Genomic DNA, 26066 nt, shown 5'->3' with positions numbered 1-26066 from the left:
ATTAATTGTAAGGATGCAAGGTTCTCTCCAGAAGCCAGAGTGGGGAGGGCACCTGCGGCTTGTAGAGAATTGAAGTCAGAAACTGGAAAGTTCTCAGAGTGCCTGGGCTGAGGAAAGAAGGCTTTCATCAAGCAGAAGAGGAGGGAAAGAGGTCCTTATTGGTGTGTTTTCAGTGTAAAGTACATGGCAGGGTGGGTGCAGGGAGATGAGACTGGAAGCATAGATTAGGGTCAGGCTATGGAAAGTGTAGTAGGTCTTGCTTACTAAGACCGTTTGGCCTTTATCCTGTGAGCAGAGGCATGACTTTGAAGCTCGTGAATTATAAAATCAGATTAATGTTGTAGCAACATGTTCTGAATGGCAGATTGGCAAGGGTGGTGGGTGGGGTCAGATCCTTTGTAAAACTGTGGAGACTTCAGAGAAGGTGCGGGAAGGGCAGGAATGGCTCTGGCTGACAGGAGTGGGGATATAATGAAAGTGAGGATGATTCTAAGTTAGGCAGCAAGTGCTACTGAGAAGAGCCTGCATGTTGGATTCAAATACACATCCGCTGTTTACTGGTTGTGTGAACTTCTGAGAGCTATTAACATCTTTATGTTTTTTTTACTTCATCTGTAAAATAATAATTTGCAAGGTTCTTATGAAGATTAGGATAATAAATGTCAATTGCCTAAAATATTGTCTGGCACCTAGTAGTAATTCAGTAAATTATAATCATTACACGTTGCTGCCATTAACCATGTAAGAAAACAAGGGAAAAACAGACTTAGGGAGACAATTTGTGCATGTCTTGTTTAGGGGTGAAGATGGCTAGCACATTTCCGAGTAACTGGCTGCCTCTGGGGAGGGTAATTGAGGAGTTGGAGGTCAGCATTCTAGAGAAATCTACATTTCACTTGCTATCTGTTAAAAACTAGAATAATGAAAACATTTTAAACCTCACAACCCTGGAGCTCAGAAGAGGGGAAAATCTGGAGATAATTAAGGTGGTAATAGTACACAGGTGGACCATGAGTCCTTGGAAGTGGTTGTGACCAGGGAAACCCCTGGAGGAGGAAAGGGGAAAACTAGGTCTAAGGCTCAAATATGTTGCTTCTCAGACATAAGCCCCCATATTGTTCCTGACTTCCACACATCAGTGCCCCTTCTCTGGGTACCTGAGCAGTTGCCGAGTTCTACTGATTCTTCCCTTCATAGTGTTTGACAGTTCTCTCTCCTTGCTACCCGTCAGGTTTAGGCATTTATTACTTCGTGTCTAGACAATTGTAGAAGACTCCTAACCACTCTCCCTGCCTCCTTAGTTTATCCTGAACTTACAATCAGATAGAGCTTCTTAATGAAGTGACAGTGAAAACAAACTTTCATGCTGAAAACAGAAACACAACCTCAGTAGCTCCCTAGACCCCTTAGCATTTAAAATCCAAGTCCCAGCCTTAGAAGTATCCTTTCCCAGTGTTTCCCAATGGTACCCAGCGGTCTCGCCAGCCACCCTGATCCCATGTTGACCTGTATCACCTCTCGTCTGCATGTGCCTTCCTTTCGTGCTCAGTCTCGTTTCCTCCCTGCTCTGATTTATAATAAGTTGGACTTTATAGTGAGACCATCTTGGTCTCACCAGCACCAGCAGATGGGCCTCTAGGTTCCTCTACTCTTTCAGCAACCAGTGGCATGTTGCCACGAAGTGCAGTTACCTGTGCGCATTCTTATTACGTCTATTAATTTAAGAGCTCCTTGAGGGGGAGAGACAACAGCTTTTATCCCATCCTCTAGGGGGACTTCAAGTCCATGTAAAATGCGACATTAGCTGAAATCCATATGTGGCTACCTTCTTATTGCCAATCTGTTGATATTTAATATTCACAGAAGGAGGGGAAGAGGAATAAGTTCCAATCAGCTATAAATGAAAACAGAAATGGAACTACTCACATGTTTATTCCCACTTAGAGTCAGATTGATGGAAGCATTTTTTAGTTCTGCTTGAAATGGAAATCTGGCCTTTGGAAGAAAATTATTGATTTTTTTTTAAGTAGCAGCCAAGTGTTTAAACTTAATTTACATAATGCCCGATAATGGAGAACTTAAAATGTCTGTTTAAAGACAGATAGATGGACAAGTTTGTGGTTTAGATTTATTTTAAGGAATGATTGTATTTTAAAATTCCAAGTATCAATTAAAAATGAATCAGCAATAATACTGAAAGTAAGCTTTTTTTCACCCCATGTTTTAATAATTTTAATATGTTGTATTTTGACTAACATAGTATGCAATATTCTATACATCTTATGTTGGAAGCCACTGATATACTGGAAAGTGATAATGACAAAAAGGTTTGCACATTTTTCAATAAACAACCAGAATACAGTCACTGAATACACAAAGTTTATTGTAAGCTGGTCATCTATATGGTAGGAGCAAATTATTCAGCTTGGGGAAAAATGGAATTAAGTGATGAATTTTACTTTAGTTCAATTAATTTTGTTTCTACAGATAATTTCTGACCCTAGACTTCGTTTTGAGTTAGCACTCCGAGAAGCTGGACTTCATAAAGCATTTTATGCCAAAGAGGTATTACCAAAAATCAATCCCCTGAAACCTCCACGAAAGGACATGGAGTCAACTGTATTTAAAATCTAGAGCTCATTCTCAAATCCTATTATATGTAAACAAGATTTTTCTTTGAATACATTTATATGGATAACAAAATAACTACTTTCTAACAATTTTTAAAATATCAGACAAGAAATCAAAGTACATGTTAAAACAACTTTGCCTTTTATGATTCTTAGAATTTCACCCACTGTTTCCTGTATCTTTGTTATGTCTGTGAGTACTAAGTTTTCTAAGACTATGGAAATTAATTATGACATGCATGGTATATATATTATCATTTAGTAAATTGTGTTTTGGAGGTTGCATTCTACATGAAAAGAGCTCAAAATAACCATTTGTGAGAATTATTTCTGGTACCTGCTAACATGCATTTCTTCTTATTTCAGAATTTGACTTTTTAATTATGGAAGCTTCATTATCATTAATACTTCTATTATTTCTTGATTATTGTAAGAAGAGGCTTAACCTTTCTCTAAATTTAGAAACCAATTTGGTATAGCATGTTTACTGCAAACCAGTCATCCAAACAATTTCATTTTGCAAATGAGCCCATAAAATAAATTAGAAATTAGAAATACATTTCAGGCATGGATATATCAGTTTGGTCTTGGAAAATATATATTTGTATGGTTGTTTAGAAGGAATATTTTAAAATTCATAATATTTAAAATACCATCACGCATTCCAAACTTCCTATTAAATATCTAGATGGTTGTATAGAAAAGGAATGTTTCAAATAAAATGTTTCAAATAAAATTCAGGCATAAGTTGTCGACTATTTCTAAAAATTGGTTATTTAATCAGAGTAGCAAGTCAGTATTGTTGAAAGTTGCCTTTATTACTGTTAAGATGACTCCCCCCATATTTTCTCTCTATTACAACTGCCTGCCGTTTCCCACCCACATCCAGCCCAGGGATTGCCGGTCTCCAAGCAGTTACTGGAATAATGTAAAAAAAAGACAAAAACTGGTGGAATATTGGTTTCATGATTGTCCCCAACATGATGGGACTAAATACATGTCCAACTCATCAAAATGGCCCTTTGCCAAAGATTCTCTGAGCAAAACCCCTTATCTAGACTCCAAAATTCAATTTGCCATGATGCCATTTCGGCAGCATCGTATCCTAACATGAAAGAAGGAAACTAACAAAACCCATGGCATAGTGAGCCCTGGGTCTTCCCTGAGGGTGGCTCCCGTGGTCACTGTGCTTTCATGGGCCGTCAGTCTGCCCTATGGGACGCCTCAGACCATAAGCCGAGACAGCCCTGCTCCGTCACAGCCCAGCGTCTGCAAGTGGCCAGACGCTAATAGTTCTCAGAGTCCACAGGTCCTTCCCGGCATCAGAATCACTGCTGTCCAGGGGAGCGCACTCAAATCCCCGCTGAATAGCATCCCTGTTACATTGTTACACTTCTACAACAGTCAGGTGGCTGGTGCTGCCCAGCAGGAGGAAGCGGCCGTGACCTGAGAACTGTACAGAGTTGTGGTGGTGAAAACATTACTTGAGATGTGGGCAGCAGCCCAGCTGCACACTGTGTCCACACTCAGATCCAAATAATTTTTCTTTCTTTTAAAACTAGTATTATTATGAGTTACCCTTCCCTGGGCACAAATTGTGTGCTCAGCACTCTGTATGTGTTTTACATATAATATCGTATTTGGCCATTATTTTACAGATAAGGAAATAGGTTCAGAAAAGTAAAAGAATATGCCCTGAAATCCAAATGGCTAATAAACTTAAGAAAAGATGGAAATACCAATTAAAGTCCCCAGTGAAATACCAAGTATGTGCCCACCAGATTGGCCACAATACAACTAATATAACAGTACCAAATGACGGTACAGAGCAATGGGGAGCACCCACTGGTCTGGGGAGTGTAAGCTGAAAAGTGTGGACTTACCTGCTCAGGCTGAAACTGCCCGTACACTTTGAGCCAGGAATTCTGCTCCTAGATATATGCCCGTGAGAGGCCCCTGCATATGGGTGTAAGGAGATGGAACTCTAATCTCTCAAAGGAAAACAAACCAATGTTTATCAGTGGTAAAATGGACATGAAAATTGTGGTTTATTCATATCTGGAATTGCATATAGAAGTGAAAAAAATTCAGCATGGACGTAACAGTGAAAGGAGCCAGATGCAAAAGGGTACATACTGTGCTGTGTTTCATTTATCTAAAGTGCAAAAACAGACCAAACTAACCTGTGTTGTTTAAGGATACATCATAGGTGGTGAAACAACAGAAGAAAATGAGAAAAATGATTAACACTAAAATCAAGGTAATGATTACCTCTCAGGGATAGAGAGGCAGACGTGGGTGGGGCCTTCCAACTTACTGGAAATGTTTTGCTGCTTAACGAGGGTAGTGATTATGTGTTTCTAATTATTCTTTCAAGTGTATGTATTTTATATACTATTATATCTCAATGCTATAAATTCCCAATAAACTGGAAAATAACAAAAATTATTAAAAGTATAATTTCTTAGTATATGAATGTATCAGCAATAATCTTTCTAGCCAGTTTCTGATTAAATATCCCCAGTTTACAGGAATTCTGAGTTAGCAAGGCCGTGTCTGCCTGGGAATCTTATTTAGCCTGAAATCAGACAGGATCCCTTTAATTTTCTCTCCTACTCCCCCACCCCCAGCCCTGTGCTGTTTCACATAGATGTGTGCCAGTCTAGATTGTCAGGCAGGCTTAAAAATAAAGAAAAGAGTATGTACCTAATAGGAATAAGCACTGGACCATGAAATTTGATTTCATTTATTCATGAGTGTGTATATAGTAGGTCACAACCAAAATGTATTTCTTAGTGGGTAGTGATCCAAAAAAAATTGGAAACCACCATCCTCAGTCCCATGGTTAATAAATGGTACAGCCTGATTCAACTCCACATCTTTAAGGGTGATGGGCTCACCCCCAGACTGAATGGAAACAATGTCATCCATGCCAGATGAGAAGTCCCTTATGTCCCCACCACCAAATGTGCAATTACACCTAAATCCGCATTTACCTTTTGCTTCCTCTAACAGAGGGAGCAGCTCTCTGAAGACTGATCTTTCCATGTGTATTTTAGGTTCAAACCCTCAACTCAGCAAGAATTTCTTATTTTTGGTTATGCTTTTTCTTGCCTACATTTTCAGGCATATAGGCTCAAATAAATCTCACCTTAAAAATCGATCTCCCTTAGCCCCACATATTCCTCCAGCTACCAGGCCATTTCTCTGCTTCTCTTCTTAGGTAAACTTCCTGAAAGAGTTGTCTGTAGCTATTTGATGTTTCCTGCTCTCTCTTTCCAGTTACTGTCTATTCATTCTGATTTAGCTCCGCCCTCACCCTCCACTGACAGAGCCCTTAGCAAAGCCACCAGTCAACTCCATATTGACCAGCTTGATGACCACTTGCAGTCTACTGCCCACTCATGGCAGCCTCTAACTCAGTTGATGACTACGCCATTAGAACATGCTCCTCTCTCAGCTCTGTGACAGCGATCTGCTATACGTCCTGCTGCTTGAGGCGCTGCTGAATCTGCTTTGCTGACTGCTGCATCTCTGTTGATCTCGAAGTGTGGTAGACCTCTGGGCTAGAACCTTTACCTCTTTATTGCTGAATCACCCAAGGGAAGATCCTTAAACACCATACTTTAGCTTTAGTTTTTAAATTATGTCTTTTAATCTATGGGCCTCCCCCTGCATCCTTTTTTTTTTCTCCTTGAAATCATTTGTTGAAACAAATTTATGTGTAGAATTTCCTATGTTGGATTTTGCTGACTGTGTTCTCTTGGTGCAGTTTAATGTTCCTCTGTTCTCTGTGTTTGCTAAAAATTGGTATTTGGATTTAGAGCCTTTATCAGATATCAGTTCAGGTTCTTTTTTGTTCAAGAATACTTAATTGTGCTGTGTGTTTTCTCATGAGGATACATACATTACCTGTTTGGATCTTTTAAAAAAACGTAGTTACCATTAATTCTCAATGCCTAGATCCATTAATTAAGTATGGATTGCATGGTAGAAATACTATAATTCAATCACTTCTTCCTTTATTAGCTGGAAACCTTATACATAGAAAGAAAAACTTTCCTCTTGTGGTATTTGGTTATATAATATAGGTAAGCTAAATGTTTCTTTTCTTATCTCAACTTATCAGTTTTCAAAATAATGAGCTGTTTTCCTAACACCCTTTAAAAGTGATCAGTTTGTATGTTTATGAAACCATGGATTTAAATGTGTTTGATGTTTCAGTTTCTTGAAGTATTCTCCTTACTGCTACCCAAATGATCCTTTCCTTACCCAATGGAAGACTTTTCAGTGGCTTCAGGTTCTTCTGAGACAACCTGTCAAACTTGACAAGTTCCTTGCTATTCCAGTTATCTATTGCTTTGTAACAAAGCATAATGGATCAAAGCTACAAGATTTTACCATCTCTCATGTTCTGTGGGTTGACTGGGTTGCACTGTATGGTTCTTGCTTGGAGCCTGTATTAATTATCAATCATGGCCATAACAAATTACCACAAATGTAGTGGTTTAAACAATACAAACTTATTATCTTATTTTTCTGAGGGTCAAAAGCCAGAATTGGGTCCCCCTGGGCTAAAATCAAGATGTTGGCCAGGCTGCATTCCTGTCTAGACACTGTAGGAGAACATCTGTTTCCTTGCCTTTTCTAGCTTCTAAAGGCTTCCGACATTCCTTCTCTCAGGGCCCCTTTCTTTTCTCTTCAAAACCAGCAATGGCAAGTCTTGTGCTCACACTGGCATCATTTCATATCCCTCCTCTGCCTCCCTGTTCCACTGTTAAGGGTCCTTGTGATCACACTGGGCCTGCTGCTAATCCATGATGGCCTCCCTAATTTAAGGACAGCTAATTAGCAGCCTTAATTCTATATGTGGCCTTACTTCCCTTTTGCTGTGTAACATAACGTATTCGCAGGTTCTGGGGATTAGGAACATGGCCATCTTTGGGAAGCCATTTTTTTTGCCTATCACAGGGTCTTTCTGATGCTTACAGTCAGATGTGACGTGAAGCTGTAGTCCTCTGCGGGCTGGCGTGGCTTGGTGGCCGAGAGGACTCGCAAGGCTGGCAGGCGGTGCTGTTCATCATCTGGGAGCTCATCTGAGGTTATTAACTGGACCACCTACGTGTGACTTCTCCATACAGCTTGGGTTTCTTGTAGAATGGTGGCTGGGTTTCTAGATGGCACTTACTAAGAGCAAACATTTTTACGAGACAGAAAGTACAAGATGCCAGTTAAAATCTACTGCTGGAACTAGTGTGGGATTTTTTCCTCCATATTCTATTCATTGAAGTAATTAGGAGGGTTGGGAAATAAGTTCCACTTCTTGATGGAGTATGACAATGACAAGGTCACACTGTAGAAGAGTATGTGAAATGGGAGAGATTTTTTTCATCCATCTTTGGAAATCTGTCACATTTATCTCACATGACAAGATGTTCTAGGCTCATTTTAAACATTTCCTTCCCTGACATGGAGTCAGCCTTTGCTCTAAGAAGCCCTGGTTCTTTTAGGTAGAAAACGATATTTCAAGACCAAAATTTGCTAAAGCTTCTCAATGCTGCTGGGTTAGTCTCCATTTCTAAGCCCTTTCAGTGAGTGTGGTTAAAAAAATATTCACACTATATGTCTATATATTTATCTCTGTATATCTACACATACACACATGCACACATGTATATCCACACACATACATATACACAAAATACATATATGTGTACATATTTTATTCATTCTGTTACTTCTAATTCAAATTTTATAGGGTTCTCCTTGATATCTTCTAGTTTACATTAGTATTTTCTTTTTTCCTCACTGAAAATCTTGGTGTTCAATGACATGAGAATGTTGCTCTGGCTAGAACTTCCAATAACATACTTTATAGAAGTGGAGAAAATGGGCATCTTTGTCTTACCCCTGATCTTAGGAGAAAAAGCTATCAGTCCTTGTCCATTGAGTATGATATTAGCTGTAGGTTTTTCCTTTATGCATTCTTTATTATGTTGGGGGAGTTTCCATCTATTCTTAGTTTGTTGAATGTTTTTATCATAAAAGGGCATTGAATTTTGTCACATCTCTTTTCTGCATCAGTTCAGATGATCATATTTTTCTTCCTTTACTCTGGGAATGTGCTGTATTATATAGATTAGTTTTCATATATTGAACCAACTTTGCATTTCAGGAATAAATCCCACTCGTTAATGGTGTATAATATGATACTGAATTATGATACTGAATTCAGTTTGCTAGTACTTTGTTGAAGATGACATCAATATTCTTGAAGAATATGGTCTTATTTTAGAAGTAGTATGGCTCAAGATAGTTCTAACTTCATAGCTCTACAATTCTCTTGTTTTTATTTTACCTTTTTTCTATTAATAATATTAGCTTCTATTTTACTTAGGGCCTTATCTGTTGTATTTTTCATTCATTTGTTCCTTCTAGTATAGTGTGTAGTGGAATTGCTGGATGGTATGATAATTCTGTGTTTAATTTTTGAGGAGCTACCATACTGTTTTCCATAGTGGCTGCACCATTTTATATTCTCAGCAGCAATGCCGAAGGGTTCTAATTTCTCCACATCCTCTCCAGCACTTTTTATTTTCTGTGTGTTTTTTTAAAACAGCCATCCTAATGGGTATGGAATTTACCTAATGATTACTGGCATTGAATATCTTTTTATGTGCTCATTGGTCATTTCTGTATCTTTTAGAGAATTGTCTATTCAAGTTCTTTGCCCATTTTTGAACTGCATTATTTGTTATTGTTGAATTGTAAATATTTATATATTCTAGAAATTAATCTCTTATCAGATAAATTATTTACAAATATTTTCTTTGTAGATGATATTTTTATATACTACATATTAATTTCTTATCAGATAAATTATTTACAAATATTTTCTTCCATTCTATGAGTTGGTATTTCACTTTCATTTCTGAATTTTTTTCTTTTATTTATAATTTGTAATTTTTTTCTTTTGTTTATAATCTTTTATTTATATTGTCACCAAATTTCTGAGTCTTCCTAATTTTGGTTACTGTCCTTTCATACTTTGTATCATTTTCATATTTTTTTAAACTTTAGATTATTATTTTTAATCTATTTGTGTAACGTCTGTCTGGTATTCATTCCTTATCTGTAGGGATGTTATTCTGCTTCTAAATCTGTTTTTTTATGATATCATTGAGAACTGATTCTTTTCTTTGCGCATTTATATTTTAATGAGTTTTCCTGAACTTTTAGAAGTAGTTGTGGCTAAGATAGTTCTAACTTCATAGCTCTACAATTCTCTTGTTTTTGTGCAGTGTTCAAAAAATATGGCAGCTTATTTTCCGGAGGTAAATCCTCCTCTAGTTTTCCCTGGGCCTGTTATTTCCTTTGACTGCTGTTCCTATACTGCTTAATTTGGATTATTTTTGAAGTATTTTCTTGCCATTGTAGGGCTTAATCCTAGAAGTCAGTTTTGACTAGTTAGTCTGGGAATTCATGGGGCCCACTGTCTCTGGCCCCTTCAGACGTTGCTGTAAACACTTTGTACTCATTCATTAGAGAGAGTATAAGACCTAAGTTTTAGCTGAAGTTGCCAGTGAGGTTTCTTCTGCCTCTTAGGATTCGCAAGCCCACCTGATGTCCCTTGCGTTCCTCCGTCCTACAGCAATGTTGGTACAGTCATGTCATGCAGATGTCAATGGTTACTCCCTCCCCAGTCATATTTTGTAGTGCACAGAAACACCTTATCACCTACTACTGAAGATTATTCTCATGTATTTTTTTATCTTGTTTCCTGTTTTTTCTGTTTCATTCATAGGCTGATTTGAGGAGACTAAAAAATCATTTCACTTCTTCCCAGAATTCCTCCAAACTGAACTCTTGAGCCTACTGCCTTTTACACTAAACATGCTCCCCTGCCCAAGCCCACCCCATCTCAAGAATGGCACCACCCCCCATCACATTATACAAACTTGAAATCTGGGAGTCATTTATGATGCCCACCCCTACCACTCGGAATATTGAATTTACTGAAATCTGTTGACCTTTTAGCTTCTACACTGCAACCATAAGGCCCAGGGAGCATATTTACTATGCTTTGTGGCTTCCCAGCAGCACAGTTCTTGCATGTGGGGAATACCCCATATTATGCATCCTTCTTCCAAAACAAAAGACAGATTCTCAATTCCCCCAGTCTTTCATGGCATATTCTTTGACAATTAAATATACCTATTTGGGATTTCATTCATGAGAGAGCTCTGTGAGAAAGCCAGAATCCATTTTCCAGCAAGAGTGACAGTGGAGGCTTTCTTGCTTTGGGGGATAGTGGTTGCATGGCTTTTAGTATGTAGCATTCAGGGTAGGGGGTGCAGGCAAGGTGACTGGGACTATCAGAGCAGAATGGGGCTTCAGGGAAGCAGCCTCCTGGTGAGGGTTGAACATCTTCCCCAGTTGGGACTTGAACTCAGACTCTGGCCTTCCCAGAAATTCTAGAAACTACCCAACACCTGTTCATAAACTGGTTCCCTTTTTAAACTAGCTTACAGGGGTTTGTGGTTTGTTACTATGGATTCAGTGATATGTTGGTCTTTTTTTTGTTCCTCTAAGGCACCAACCACTGTCGACAGCCTCAGGCCCCCTGTCGACAGCCCCTCCACCTCTGTAATCCGTCCTCCCAATTACCATTTCTCTTCTCTTCAGAAAGTAGGAAGAGAACATTTCAGGTTGTTTTTTCTAATATCAGCTGAAATGCTGAGTACTGTTTTCACAGCAATGATTTCTGCTCTCTGAAGGGGCCAACTAAAAATTGCTTTCTCTCTTCTCAGATTGTTCAGCCCATTTTCCCATATCTAAAGTTCTGTATAGTATTTTTAAAAAGCAGGAGGAGGGTGGGGCTTCTGATACTGGTCATATATTTGTCTTATTATGGGTTTTCTTTTGCCCTCATTTAGACAGCTCCATCACCTCCTTAGCTGTGCCAGATTTTAAGTCCAGGACACTGAGCTAAATGTGAAGTCACTTTGAAAGTAGAAGGCATTTTTTTTTTAAGGAAACTTGGGAAAATTGGAGAAAATTTTTAAGACCAAGACTTTGCATTGGGAAGTTATGAGGAGAATCTAAGATACACACTTTTTAAGAGCTCAGTCAAATCCCAGAAATGATGAAGTTTGATCTAAGGAGAAAATAAAGATCTGAGAATTCTACTGTTTCTAACATCTGATCAATTTGTTGTGGAAAAATGGTGTATATTTGCCATGCATCTGAGGATGAACCCTTACTAGATTACTGCTGGGTACTAAAGAGGCCCTGAGGGAAAACTTTCAGGAATTTAGACATTGAGCATTTAGGAACAATGAATATTTCACTTTTGAGACTCAGTGTGGGACTGAATTATAACAGAATCCACAAGCGGCATGACCTCCTACTGAATCAAATCTCAATCCCTAGGGAGGAATAGAGCATCACCTCTTTCCTGTTTTTGTCATATTTTAAAAATTTCTGAAAAGAGGTTTTCTAACCTCTATAGCAATTCCTCTTTTTATACTTTCAAGTGCTCACATTCTTTGTCTTTGCTGCCTTCAACAGTATTTGAGTCCAAGTTTTTTCATTCCTTTTCCTGATTCAGAAAAAGCACGCTTTAATGTCACTGTAGGCCTTGTTGATTTTACCAAATCCTTTTTTTCCCCTGAGAGAACGTATGATTTTGTATGTGGGAATGTAAGTGCGGAGAAAGAGTAGTCGCATTATTTTCCCTCTATTTCACACGTTTTTCCAGACTCGTCAATATTACTTAGCACCACATATGCTGAAACCTCCTAATATTTATAAATCATTTCAAAAAGAAATTTGCCTACATTTCTTTAGACATTTTATAAATACTGTATTAATCTGAAATGCATACCTTCACAGTAAATTCAAAACAAAGGCTGCAAAAAATGCCTTCTTACTATTGAAATATGAACATACTTAGTTTGGGCAGCTTAATAAAAGTGACATTTATTTTTGAACTTCCTAACATAAGATAAAACATTATTTAGAAGTTAGAATAATTGACTTGCTGAAGGAAATCCAGCACAGTGCACATGAATGTATTGTCCTCATGGGTTAGGGCCCTGTTACCTTAAAAGATCCAGATAATGTGAAGAGACTATTTCTTCATCCCTGTTGTTATGGCTGTGTGACATAATTACTTAAAATGGGCTTAAAAGACCAGCAAAAGCCTCAGAACTTCTTTATTTGTATGTTTTTAGATAATTTGCTTCCCACCCCCACACCCCACTTTCTCAGTCCAAATGTATGGTTTAAATCAACTTAATAAATATTTGCTGAAATTATAGCATAAGATAAAGCAAAATCTCTCCCACCATTAAAAAGAATGAGAATTATGGTGATGGCTGCACAACTCTGTGAATATTCCAAAACCCACTGAACTATGCACTTTAAATGGGTGATTTTATGGTGTGTGAATTAAATTTCAATGAAGCTACTAAAAAAAATAACAAGGACAGTTACACGGGCTGATACGGAAAAAGAATCAAGATTCGTCACATAGTTGGGGGGCAGGGAGCAACAACAGAAGAATGCATATTGAACGATCCTATTTACGTAAGAAAAAGAATACCCGTTTCTGGAACGGTGTGTAAGGACCGCGAGCAGCTGTCACTTTGGAGTAACGGGAGTGTGAAGTTAGGGGAGACGTGACCAGGGAAGTTTTAGTTTTCCTTACAGCCCCCTCTACTGTTTTAATATTTCCATAAGCTTGTGTGATTTTTATAATAATAATTTTTACAGCTGAATATTTTAAGTGGTCCTGTGTATCAGATGCTGGGGAATCTAATGGTTCCAGAACATTCATAAACTATCCTCTGTGATGGGCAACACCCAGCCAGCGTGCGGTGGGTAGGACTCTCAGGAAAGGTTTTTTTTCACTCAATGGCTGGATGGATTGATGGATGGGTGAACTGTATGGGTTTTGTCTTTATATGGGATGCTCAGCTAAGAAGTAAATCCCGTCTCCTCCTAAGGCATGCTAAGAATATGGCTATGGCTGAGGAGATAAGTCATCTCATATAATTACAAAAAAAATACAAGTAAAAGGCAGTAGACATGGGAGTGTCCACCACCCGTTTCCACCTTATGCATAGAGATATGAGAGAGCTAGGAAGTAAAAGGAACAGAAAAGAGAAAATAGGCCTGTTTGGATGGGTGTAAAGGCTTGTCAAGGGATAGAACGAGTTTTATAGTAGACTGTGTGGCATATAGATAAAAATGGTAGCCACGACTCAGGTAGTGGCAACTCTGGCCTGGGTTTTTCCCCTGGATATGGAATCAAATGTACCATAACAGTGTGACTTAAGAGGTGCTGAGAAAGTCCCCTAGTAATCCCCCTATACCTCATCTCCCATTACCTGGAATAGATGCTAAATTCCTTTCAATAGTGAAGCACTTGGGAAAATGTGAATCCTCTAGGAGAGCGATTATTACCTTAAGCCATTGTTTCTAAGGTCTGTTCTACAAACCTTCTTTCCCAGGATCTTTTCATGCGCCAAATATCTTCCCAGCTAGTGACTATAGAATAAAATCTTACTTCCTTTTTATATGTAAGTAGTTTTGCCATAAACACCATCCTGTGTTTTTACCTATTTCTCTTCTTCTACACATGTTTCTGGAAATGTCTACATGTTACACAAATGTGTCCTGGTTGAAGCTTGTCTTGAACCAACAACCCAAATCTCAAAGATCATCTTTTGTCATCTCATATTTGGCCTCCCCTAAGCAGTTGTGTTCTCTCTCTGTGAGCTTTGCTCTACACATGAAAACAGGGAATTTCCTTAACTCCACACATTAATAGCTATGACCAGCCTGTAGCAATTTATAAGATTCATTGAAGGCTTGGAGACTAAAAGGGAATTATGATCAGAGAAATAACAAACAAATATACCAGACTGATGGTAGGCCAGCTCTCTGAGCAGCCACCATTGCCCTTGGCTTGCCTGCTGTGACGTGTGGTGGCCCTCCAGCCGGCCTGCATCCAGGAGAGAGCCCACGTGCCTCTTTTACCTGGCCAGGCTCCGACTCTGTCAGACCCCAAGGGCTGAAGCTGTTCCCCTCCTTTAGAGTCTTCCCAGGAATACTGAGGGGGCAGGGAAGGGGAGCTTTGGGAGGTGGTTCCAGAAAAAATGAAAAATCCCTTCCTCCTGATGTGGCTCATTTGCCCTGAGTACCCATCAGAAGCTGGCAATCAGTGCCTTCTTCAAAGAACCATCCAGTTTTGAACAGCACCAAACCCAGTCTGTTATTTTTCAGTGTCTTCTCCCGCATGAAGTCAATGCTGGTCCGGCCCCGTGTTGGACCTGCCACGGTTGAGTCACTGCCCCAAATCTCCCGTAACTGAATGCCTAGGCAAGAGCACACAGAGCTCTCAGGAATGAGGACCATCGTCAGGCATGGGGCAATCTATAGGTTTAGGGAAAACGTTTAGTTCCTTTTGTTATCATTCTGCTAAAAAATAAACCCAAACACATTACTAAATGAAACAATTTATACTTCAATTTAAAACATCTGAATTTGGGTGTTTTCACTGCCTTCAAGTCTTCCCAAAACTACAGGGTGTGTGTGTGTGTGTGTGTGTGTATGTATGTATATATAACATATATGTAAATCCTGCACACTGTGATATTATGCATTAAAAGTAACAGCAAGGAAGCAAGCAACCTGGGATTAAGGACAGATCACTCCAAACATACGCAACTTAGTCACCAGAACACTAGACAATAATTATTACCTGTGGAGTTAACTTAGACCACAGAAGAGTCTAGCAGAATGAGTGAAAAAATGCACGGAAACAACAGGGAGGAAATGCTGGTGACACCTCATTTAGGACTCAGCTGGAGGGGGCTGAGAAAATGCCCATGGATGTGGACCTCTGAACCAGCGGGCTGATATAGTGGGCACAGCAGGCAGTATGAGTCCACACAACGGCTGCCAACCTCAGAGAAACCCCCATCTAATGCAGGGTCATGGGCCAGCAGGTTTCCTCATCCATGTCCTTTGCAAAGAATCAGATTTTCCCTCAACCCCTACTTGCATAGGGGTAGAGTCGCTCAGGCTGCAGGCCTGGGATTCTGTTTCTATGCCTCATCCTATGGCACCCTAGCAGCCCCATGAATCCCCAATGCCTCTGGGCCCCTGGCGCAGGGGGCAGCAAACTTTTTCTATAAAGGGGGAGATAGTAAGTATTTTCACCCCTGCAGGTCATCTGATCTCTGCTGATACTGCTCAATTCTGCAGTCGTAGTGCAAAAGGAGCCACCAGAGACAATATATAAGCACCGTGTCTGGCCAGGTTCCAATAAAACTTTATAAAAACAGGAGGTGGACTGGGCTTGGCTCCCAGGCTGTAGTTTTCTGACCCCTGATCTGGAGCAGCACCAGTTTCTGTATTTGTGTTCACCTACCTCTATGGTTTGGGGTTTCCTCTATTTCCCCTAATTCCTTGTGATCTTAAGACATTTTTAAAGTGTCATTATGTGATTTCTCTAGATCTGGGGGTTTTGGGGTGGCAGAGGTATTTGTATAATACCCAGTTCCCTACTCTGTTGGAAATATAAACCTGGTATATTTTTGTCTATCTTCTGCTTTCAACTTCTATGCCATCATACTTTAGAAGTTTTCACATAAATGGAAGATGGCTGGGTTTTGTTTTACTTTTCCATCTCATAGCCTCCGCCTTTTAACTGATGAGTTCATTTACCTTTACTGTGGTTACTAGTACATTTCAATTTATTTCGATCACCTTATGTTCTATTCCCTGCTTACCATGCAACTCCTATTCTTTATTTTTCTTCCCCTTTCATCTTTCTACTACATTAATCAAGTTTTCCTTAATTTTTCCCCCTCTAATTGTTTGGAAAGTTAACATTCAATTTCATTTCTTTGGATGATAGTCCTTATATTTTAATACACACAAATAATTTAATAGAGCCTAATGTCATCCCAAACCTTTACTCCCTTCCCCAGTTAAGGTGGCCCTTAGGACCCATCAGCTGGCCACTCGTCAGCTCTCTGCTTTCATGTTAGCTAGTACTGCTTTTTTAATCCCCCAAATTGATTTTTCAATGTTTACCAGTTTCTTTGCTCACCACAGCTTCTTGCATCCTATGTGTTCTTCTGAGTTCAATTTTTTTCCCCCTGAAGTACATCCTTCAATTAGTTGTTCTGTCAGCAAGAATCCAAGTATAGGAAATTCTCTTTATCGTTGTTTAAAAATATGTTGTTACTTGCTGATTCTGTGATTTTTTTTTATCATGAGCTCATTGTCGTGAGGCTGTTATTTTTGTGAGAACCCCCTGCCTACTAGGTATGTCTCTGTTCCACAATGTGGTTTTGCGTTTACCTATGGGTAGAGTACCAGAGGCATCTCTGTTTCATAACCAAATTCTCTATTTATATTTTGAAATGGGGTTTCCTGGAATATAATAAAAAATTCACTCCAAGCCTGAATAAGGATCAGGCATGGAGTTCGGATTTCTCAGGGAATTATATGACTTTTCCCCACTGGTTGTCTAAACAGAGATAGAGAAGATTCACCAGGATCTTCTGTGCAGGTGGGCACATTTTGTTTTTTCTCTTGGGTCTTATTTCCAACACTTTGTCTCACTCAAAATGAGGCTTCATGTCTACATGAGCCTTAAAGCCAAGCCTCCAGGTATCCAGGTATCCACTCGGGTCACCACTCTGGCTTTAAATTCCCTCTTTGTTTTCTAGCATGTTTTGATTCTCTTCAGAAATATTTCATGCAGCTCTTGTAGATGTTTTCAGGGCCTCGGGGTATATTAGCTTTCTGTCTGGCAGAATCCCCAGTAGACGTCTTCCTTCTCATAATGTTATTTCACAACTGTCTTCCTTCTGTACTAGTCTCTCTTCCCTATCAATATTTCCTTTTCTTTTTCCCTCATTATCTTCCTCCACTTCATACCAGTTTTTTTTTCTTTTTCTGGTAGCATATTTCAATCCTACAGAGCCCCATATGTGCTATGTCAACCTGCAAAGATAAATAGCAGCCTTATTAATCGGTCTTCGACTGTCATTGAGGCACCAAAGCACTTATACCAAGGGCAATATATATTGGGTCGATGCAGGAAATTTTCATTTTAAAATCCCAGCCTTGGATCCTGTAGAAACAGTCTCTGGTGTCACTCCTCTTCTCTCCTGGGAATATGTTACAATTAATCATGCTTTCTGATAGCTATTGATGGGTTAGTCACATTTTCTCACTGCATTTCTAACTCCAATGAACTGTGTTTGGGAAAATAACCTTGGTCAGCCTCACTAACTTGAGGAAAAGTTCCCAGACTGGCTGATGCAGAGAATGGGGCTTCCTTGGCACATTTATTCTTAAATTAAACACGAGACTATTAGGCAAAACCATCTCTCTACTGGTAGCCATTGCCATTCCCAAGCCCTTTGCTGTGATTCCTCACTCACCAGGCACCATTCCTGGAGCCATGTGACTCCCTGTGAACAGACAGGCCCCTGCGCAAATGCCAATCAGTGGGCATGATTCTATCATCCCCGAGTGTGAAGCTTCTCTCTAAAAGTTAGTACATTCGAATCTGGCATTATAAAAACCACACTACACACCTCCCTGAGCCTGAACTTCTTAAAAATTGAGTTAAAATATCCATAATGTTATACCATAACATTTACTATTGTAACCTTTTTCGATTGTACAATTCAGTACCATTAGGTATATTCACATTATTGTACAACCATTACCACTATCCACCTCCAGCACTCTTCCATCATCCCAAACTGGAAGTCTACCCATTAGCTCCCCCTTCGTTCCCTCAGCCCCTGGTAGCCACTCTTTACTTTCCTTCTTTGTGCATTTGACTATTCTAGATTCCTTATGTAAGTGGAATCATACAATATTTGTCCTTTTGTGTCTGGCTTATCTCACTTAGTTTTTTCCAGTATCCATGTTGCAGGGTGAATCAGAATTTCATTCAGCCTTTACTTTTTAATGAATTGCATTTTATATGTATGTCCTTTTGGGGAAAGCTCAATTTTTCTTAGCTTCAAAGTCATGCAGCGTTTTATCTGCACAGACACTGAGCTCGTTGCTGACATGGCTCACTCATCAGCCCTTCGTATGCTGCTCTCTCCCTCAGCTACTGCTCTGACTCTGTCATGTTTGAACTTTCCTTTGCTGTTTAACAAAAGAAGGACTCTGGAAACCACGAAAAGGGAATTTTTATTCTGAGATATGTAAGCTGCTTAACTTATTAGGTGAAAATTTGAAGGCACTGACCTCCATAAGTAGGGAGGCTGATGAATCTCATGAGAACATGATGTCTTTGGTGGCCAGAACCTATCTTTAATCCATATCTGCCTTCCCCCAAACTTGTGATCCTGTGAAAGGTACCCCAAATCTTGGTCATGCACACCCAGGCTCAGGTTCTCGTTCTGGTACTTATCTCTACCTTCCTGCCCTAACTGTCCCCGAATCAAGCTTCTGAAGAGTCCTGCTCTATGACTTTCAGCCACTCCCCTTTCCTAGGAATGAGTCCAATCTCCTTGACTCCGTGACCTGGTTTTTAGGACCCCCTTTAATAGAACCCCAGATTAACTTTCTAGATGCAGCCAAACAAGGCTCTTCTAGTCATATGTCCTATATTTTCCTTCTTTGTCTTATTTCATATTTTTCTTTTTGATGGCAACCCACTCCCTCAAGTCTCTTTCAAAATTACAGCCCTTAAATAAAGTTCATCTCAAATATTCACCTTGTCCAAGAAAATTTTTCACATCCTTCCAGCTTCACATGATCATTCCTTCTGTTGACTCCTCAAAACACTTTTATTTCTACCTCTCTTTGGGAGACTATCAGATTAGCTTTGGAATTACCACTATCTGCACATTTGTCTCAGTGTCTCAAGCTTAGCAGGCTGCAAATTGTATAAAGGAAGTGACCGTGTCTTGCTCTCCTACAATATGTAGCATTGTGACTTGTCCAGAGTAGGTCCTTTATAAATATATTTCTTCCATCATTTGCTTATTTATTTATTTACGACAGCATTACAGTCCTAAATCAACCGTCGAGTTGATTTAGGCTCTGTAACTTGTGAGACCTCTGGAAACCCAGTGGAAGGAAGGGGGAGGCAGGACCGTGAAGGAGGAGCAGGTCTGAGTAGTGGACTGGGGTCCTCTGCTGCCTGTCTGCCCAGAGTAAGTGGGACATGGGTGACATTTTGTTGACCTCACCGTTAGTCTTCATTGGTTGCAATGTTGGGAGGATATGTAAATATAAAGAACCTTAATTCAGATGAAAAAAAATTAAAATCTGTTCTCCCTATTCTAACAAGGGATGGGCAAATCAGATTACCAGATGATTTCTCTAACTCTGGAATGTTCACATTGCTTTGTGATGTTAATAACTGAACTGCTGTAGGACACTCACAGACTCCAAGAAGGGACTAGTGGTTGCCAAAGGGATAGGGGTTGGGGACGGTGGGTGGGAAGGGAGGGAGAAGGGGACTAAAGGGTATTATGATGAGTGTACATAATATAGGGGGGACAGGGAAGGAAGTATAGCGCAGAGAAGACTCTATAGCATCTGACTACACTGATGGACAGTGACTATAATGGGGTATGTGGTGGGGTCTTGATAATAGGGGAGAATGTAGTAATCACAGTGTTGTTGATGTGAAACCTGAGCATAAGATTGTATACCAATTATACCTTAATAAAAATAATAATAATAGAGCTGCTGCAGAGAGTAATAAATTTTCCAAAAACTTTAGGAATTTAGAAAAAAGACACAATCCTCAATTTCTACCTTTTGATAGCTGATTCTTGACAAATTCTCTACAAATGATATGGTATTTGCTTGTTGATTTCTAGGTTATTTGCTTGAAGATTTTTAAAATTGTATTTATAAAAAGATTTAAATCATGTTTAAGGTTTTAGGGGGAAATGGTTTAATGGTTGACTTTGTTCTCAAGTGCAATTTGCTTTGCTCAGTTTTTAAGATATAAATGTGAATTGATGCTAGATTGAGTGACACCTATTTGGGAGAAGTCAAAAAACAAATCAGAAATGGGGGAAACCATTGAGAAGTGAGTAATAAAGCCTGTCGCAAATTTACTTTTCAGCTGTTCATCTTAGGAGACATTGCATTACAGAGCCACCGGCTATTATTTTAGGATTCTTAGAAAACAGAAAAAGTTTTGGAGGACTGAAGAAAGACATATTTATGTACTTCATTTATTTTTTTAAAAAGACAAAGAGAGACCCTCTCAAAGATGGAGATGAAGATCATAGATCAAATTCTCAAAAACCCTCCTTGTGGTATAAACATCTAGAGGCACACAGGGTCCTGTACAGTGTGGCTTTATGAAGCTCAGTGTGTGTCAGACAATTTTAATTTCCTCCCATGACAGGATGATGGGACATGTAGCTTGGAGGAAGGCACCAGAGGCCATTTATCTGTCTTTTACTCAAGCTTTCAATTCTTTCCTCCATGTGATGCCCAGCAGCCAGCTAGGCTTGTGTTTCTCAAGCTGCAAGGCCTGGAGAGTTCCATGAGAATTTTTCAATGCAATAATGCATTCTTGTATAGAGGATTGTCTTTTAAAAAGTATTCTACTAGTTAAAACAAAAATGCTAACTTCCGTTTTGCAGTAAAAAATTATAACTGAAAGATCTTCATAAAGAATGACTTCAGTTTCTTAAGTTAGTGTTCTTGCAGTGGTTTTGGGTTTCCGGATGAATTTCGGTGGCTGCATTGCTAGGTCCCAGCAGGAATCAGATGGAACAATTAAACTAGGGAGCCGAGAGAGCTGACTGAAAGAACTATTCACAAAGAGGGGAGTCAGGGTGTAGAAAACAACAAAGGATGGAGCTGTTACCAGCCCTGATCTGAGGGGGCAGAAGGGAAGCAATGACAAGATCCTAGAGAGGACGCAGTATGTCAAGGACCACTGACAGGAGCTGTGCCTGTTAGCAAGGGACATAGGCATCCTGCGAGGACCCAGCCTGAGGAAGGGATATAGACCCATGAAAGTATATGCAGATTCAGGGGTACCCATGTGAACATGACTTTCCTTGCAGAGCAGTTCCATACATGTTATCAACAGTCTCCAAAATGAGTCCCAAATGTTAAAAGCTGTATTTTTAATAGGTGGAAATAAAATTCCAACTGACTGTATTATTTTCCCAACTTGAATGTTTAATGCCCTAGTTAAGCACCCACAGAGCACAAAGCACTAAATAACATTGTATAACTAGATAAAACAAAGTCAGGAGAACTATTTAGTGTTTTTTGGACAAAAGATTGAGTTTTACTAGGCAATTGCTTAGCGGGTCAATTCTAGTGTGTTGGTGTTTGGGAGTGAAACACACAGCAGGAGAGCTGGTCGCGGCTCTTCTTATCCTGTTAATGAGCTCACATGGCAAATTGCATTGAATAATGTACATGTATTACTCTGAAAGTTTGGTCAAGGGATAACATTTGTATTAAATTACCCTGACAGGCAGTCAGCTGTGTATTTGCTTATCTACTTATTTATTTGTGGTTTTATTTGTTTTTTTATCTATAAATACACATATATGTACACACCATTATGTACAAAATGTATGTAGTTGCACAGTGCTTGGTATATAGAGTGAAGAAATTACATGTACAGTATATGTCAGCTGAGGCTATCACAACAAAATATTAGGTGGCTTAAACCACAGAAATTAATTGTCTCACAGTTCTAGAGGCCGGAAGTCCCAGCTGATGAGCTCTCTCTCCCTGGCTGGGAGGTGGCCTTCCCTCAGTGAGTGTGAACACAGAGGGAAAGGAAGCTCTCTGGTGTCCTTTCTCATAAACACCCTAATCCCATCAAATCAGGGCCCCACCCTAGGACCTCATTTGCTTTAATTGATTCCTCAGAGGCCCCATCTCCAAATATAGCCACACTGAGGGTTAGAGCTTCAACATGTGAATTTGGTTGGGGCTTGGGAATGGGAAATGACACAAAAATTCAATCCATAACAGTATATAAATATATAAGTGGATTATATATCTATATAATTATATGTATAATCCACTGACTTGTACTATGTGACAGGCACTGTGCAAGTTGTTGGGTATATAAAATTATTAAGAAACTATTGTTGTTTTTCTTTTTTACCAGTATGCTTAAGATCTAGTATCTTAGCAAATTTCAAGTACACAATACAGCATTATTAACTACAGTCACCATGCTGTCCATTATACCCCCAACCTATTCATCTTATAACTGAAACTTGTATCCTTTGATCAATTTAACCATCTGTCCATTTGCCCCACCCCCAGTCTTTGATAACCCCTATTCTCTTCTCTGCTTCCATGAGTCTGACTTTTTAAAAATATTCCACATATCAGTAATACCATATAGTATTGTCTTTCTCTGTCTGGCTATTCCACTTAGCATAATGCACTCCAGTTCCATCCATGTTGTCACAAATGGCAGGAATTCCTTCTTTTTATGGCTGAACCCATTGTGTATTTGTGTCACATTTCCTTTATTCATCTCTCCACAGACACTTGGGCTTCCCCCTGTCTTGGTACCTGTGTGAAGGGTAGCTGTGTGAGGTGATGGCTATGTGAGTCAACTTGCTTGTAGTAATCATCTCACAATGTATACATGTATCAGATCATCACATTGCATACCTTAAATAAATAAAATTTCATTTGCCAATTATACCTCAATTTTAAAAAATATATTCTGTATGTAATGTTCAGAAGTAAGAGTCAAGTAAAAAAAATTTGATCTTCATATAACTATTCCAGTGGAGTTACTATCTGAAGACTTTTAAAGTTTAGCTGGAGGAATGCCTGCCAGATTCACATTCTCCTAAATCATTAGCTCTTGACTCAGGTTGCAAATCACCAGGGGAAGTTTTTAAACAGGGCCTCCCGGTCACATTCCCAGAGATTCTTATTTAGCTAGTCTGAGATAGCCCCCCACCCCCATCCCCATGGTGTTTTTTAAAGGCTTTCCTGGTGATCCTAATGTGCACCAGTATTAAGAATCACGTGTAAAGGCATTGACCACACACGCAAGCAGTCTGCTCCCTGGCCCACTCATCTCTACAGTACTCGGTGGCCTTTTAGAATCAGGACGAGTTGTTCTCCTGATCGCGAGTTCACACTTCATCTTAGAGACACTGTGAATGTTTTCCCTTTATGAAGCAGTGCTCACCAGCCCAGAGCCAATTCAGGGCCTGCCGTCTGCCAGTGCAGACTCTACGGTATGCATCTCGGTAATTAATTAGATTCAGGCTTGGTGTCAGCAGTGCCTCTTCCCTTTGCTTCTCCCTGTCTTTCCCAGTTATTCTAATTTATACTATTTTGATGGACTTTTATTTATCCTTGTAAACTGTCTCTGATGCTTTGGGGGATGAAGAAGAAATGCATATTTATAATGAATGAATGAACAAAGGGAAAAGCAAAAAATGCACACAAATACCCATGCATACAAATAACCAGAAGAGAGTTTTTGCAAGCCTGTTTCTTGAAGGGTGTTCAAGAAGGGCAAGACTGATGAGTAGAGGTGAGATGAAAAGCCAGTGCCCAGACACAGGCAGGCCGAGATGAGCGGTCAGCGCGTGCCCACAGAGGGAGAAACCGCGGCTGTGTAAGGGTGAAAGGAGACATGGGCCTCTCAAATGAAGACGAGCCAGGCAGTCAGAACCCAAGTTTATGAGAAGCATGAGTGTTCTCAACGCAGCATATGAATGAGGACAAATCGGTATCTTCCTGGGGCGACCCTAGCTCTGAAGGATCAGGAAAGGAAGGTTTGATGGGCTGAGGGGGAATGAAACATGGAAACCTCCTATCTGGGGTTTGGCTTTGACAGAGGGGAAAGGACGTTCTAGGTATCACCACAACTCTACACTGACGGAACAAGGGAATTTCCTCCCCACAGAGTAAGATGTAGTAGGAGGGGCAGCCGGGAGAACTGGGGGACTGAGAAAGGAAAGGATGCGTCTTACAAAGATTAGTGAGTAAGGAAAAGACTCATTCTTCATTTAGCAAAGATTGATTGAGCACTGAGCACGTGACAGGTACTGTTTTAGGTGCTTTGGGAACGGCAGTAAATAAAACAGTCTTTGCCCTCATGAACCTTACCACCTAGGAACGGGACATTGATTACATGATGACCAAGCCACAACCTAACAGCAAGCTGAGAGGAGAGCTGTGGGAGGCTGCGGGCGAGGCTGGGAGGTTGGCGAGCCCGGGAGGCTTTTCATCGGTAGGAAGACTGGAGTCACATTTAGGAAAATCAAATAGTAAGATCTGACAATTCATTGGATGAGAGCATGAAGGAGACAGAATCATCAAAGAGGTTTCCCAGGTTTCTGGCTTCTGCTACTGACCCTGTGAGAGGAAATCCAAGTGGGGAAAACGCACATACACAAATGTATGTGTTGCCCATACACACTCCTCGTCAGGAGTTGAGAAGATGATTAACTATAATTATTTCATTCTTCTCTCTCTCATAGCCTCTTTTTCTCTCAATAAAAAGGAAAATAAAAGTCTTAGAGGAGCAGACAGGTAAAGTTCAAAGTGAAGTCTTGTGGAGGGCACTCTGAAGTGAGTTTAGAGTTGGTCTAAAAAACATGAAACACAGGAAAAACCTCACTAATGACTGACGTGTTATTCTACCATACTTTCAGCACTGATCTTTGTATTTGGTGGCCAATGACTGGGGTACCTTAAAAATTGAAGTCTCAGCCTGTCTCTGGCCAAAAGATGTTCCCAAATGGATGCATCTCTCAGTGGCTTATTGTCACTGATGGGAAGAGAAAACCCTTTATACTCAACTAGCCTGGAACCTGCTGACTGCCAACGGGGAATCCTACCTTTTGCCTCCATGCTGTCACTCATGCAGCAATAGTTTCAGGATGCAAATAATCTCTATCATGATCAGAATTAAACTTCATCTGAGCCACTACCATATAAATGTATACAACATTACACACTATGCAAGGAGGTAAGCCATCTCCACCCATCTCCATGCCTGCTTCCCACTCCTAAGTGCCTCAGTCTTGGAAGAACTCCCAGGCAACATCAACTCAGAGAGAGAGCATGGTGCAGCCTCTAAATGAGCTTATTTACGCCTTCCCAAGGGTCAGGCTAGGTATGGGTGTAGACTGGGTTTGGGAAAGACCTGCCTCAAAGTCAAAAGGATGACTTAAACATCTCGAACTCAAGCCGACATTCAGTTGTTACTAATAACTCAGCCTATTACATAAATACTGAAATGAGATTTTTTAAAAATACAGCCTCCTCAAAACACATTTACTTAAAAAAATGGTAGAAGGCAATTTAGTATTTGTGAGTTCTGAAGAAAAATGAATTTCTTTCTTTGCAGTACCAGGAGTTTTCATTTGAAAATAAACATATGATCTAGAGTTGTTA

The 26066-nt window shown here is 39.8% G+C and overlaps 1 protein-coding gene across 5 annotated transcripts in view; it reads left to right on the top strand.

Moving 5' to 3' along the window:
- The window catches only part of CCDC148 (coiled-coil domain containing 148), a 220580-nt gene extending 212767 nt beyond the window's left edge, over window positions 1–7813 (top strand). For 4 of the 5 annotated variants that reach the window (XM_073241513.1, XM_036996140.2, XM_073241515.1 and 1 more), the window contains one exon: window positions 2488–7813. In XM_073241513.1, coding sequence (XP_073097614.1) covers window positions 2488–2634 — 147 coding nt within the window. In that variant the 3' untranslated portion in view covers window positions 2635–7813. The remainder of the gene's footprint in view (window positions 1–2487) is intronic. The other variant, XM_073241514.1, reaches the window with a different exon arrangement.
- The last annotated feature ends 18253 nt before the right edge of the window (window positions 7814–26066 follow it).

This window comes from Manis javanica, chromosome 7 (genome assembly GCF_040802235.1).
Source record: "Manis javanica isolate MJ-LG chromosome 7, MJ_LKY, whole genome shotgun sequence".
Lineage (NCBI taxonomy): Eukaryota > Metazoa > Chordata > Mammalia > Pholidota > Manidae > Manis > Manis javanica.
This window is presented reverse-complemented; position numbering and strand designations above follow the sequence as displayed.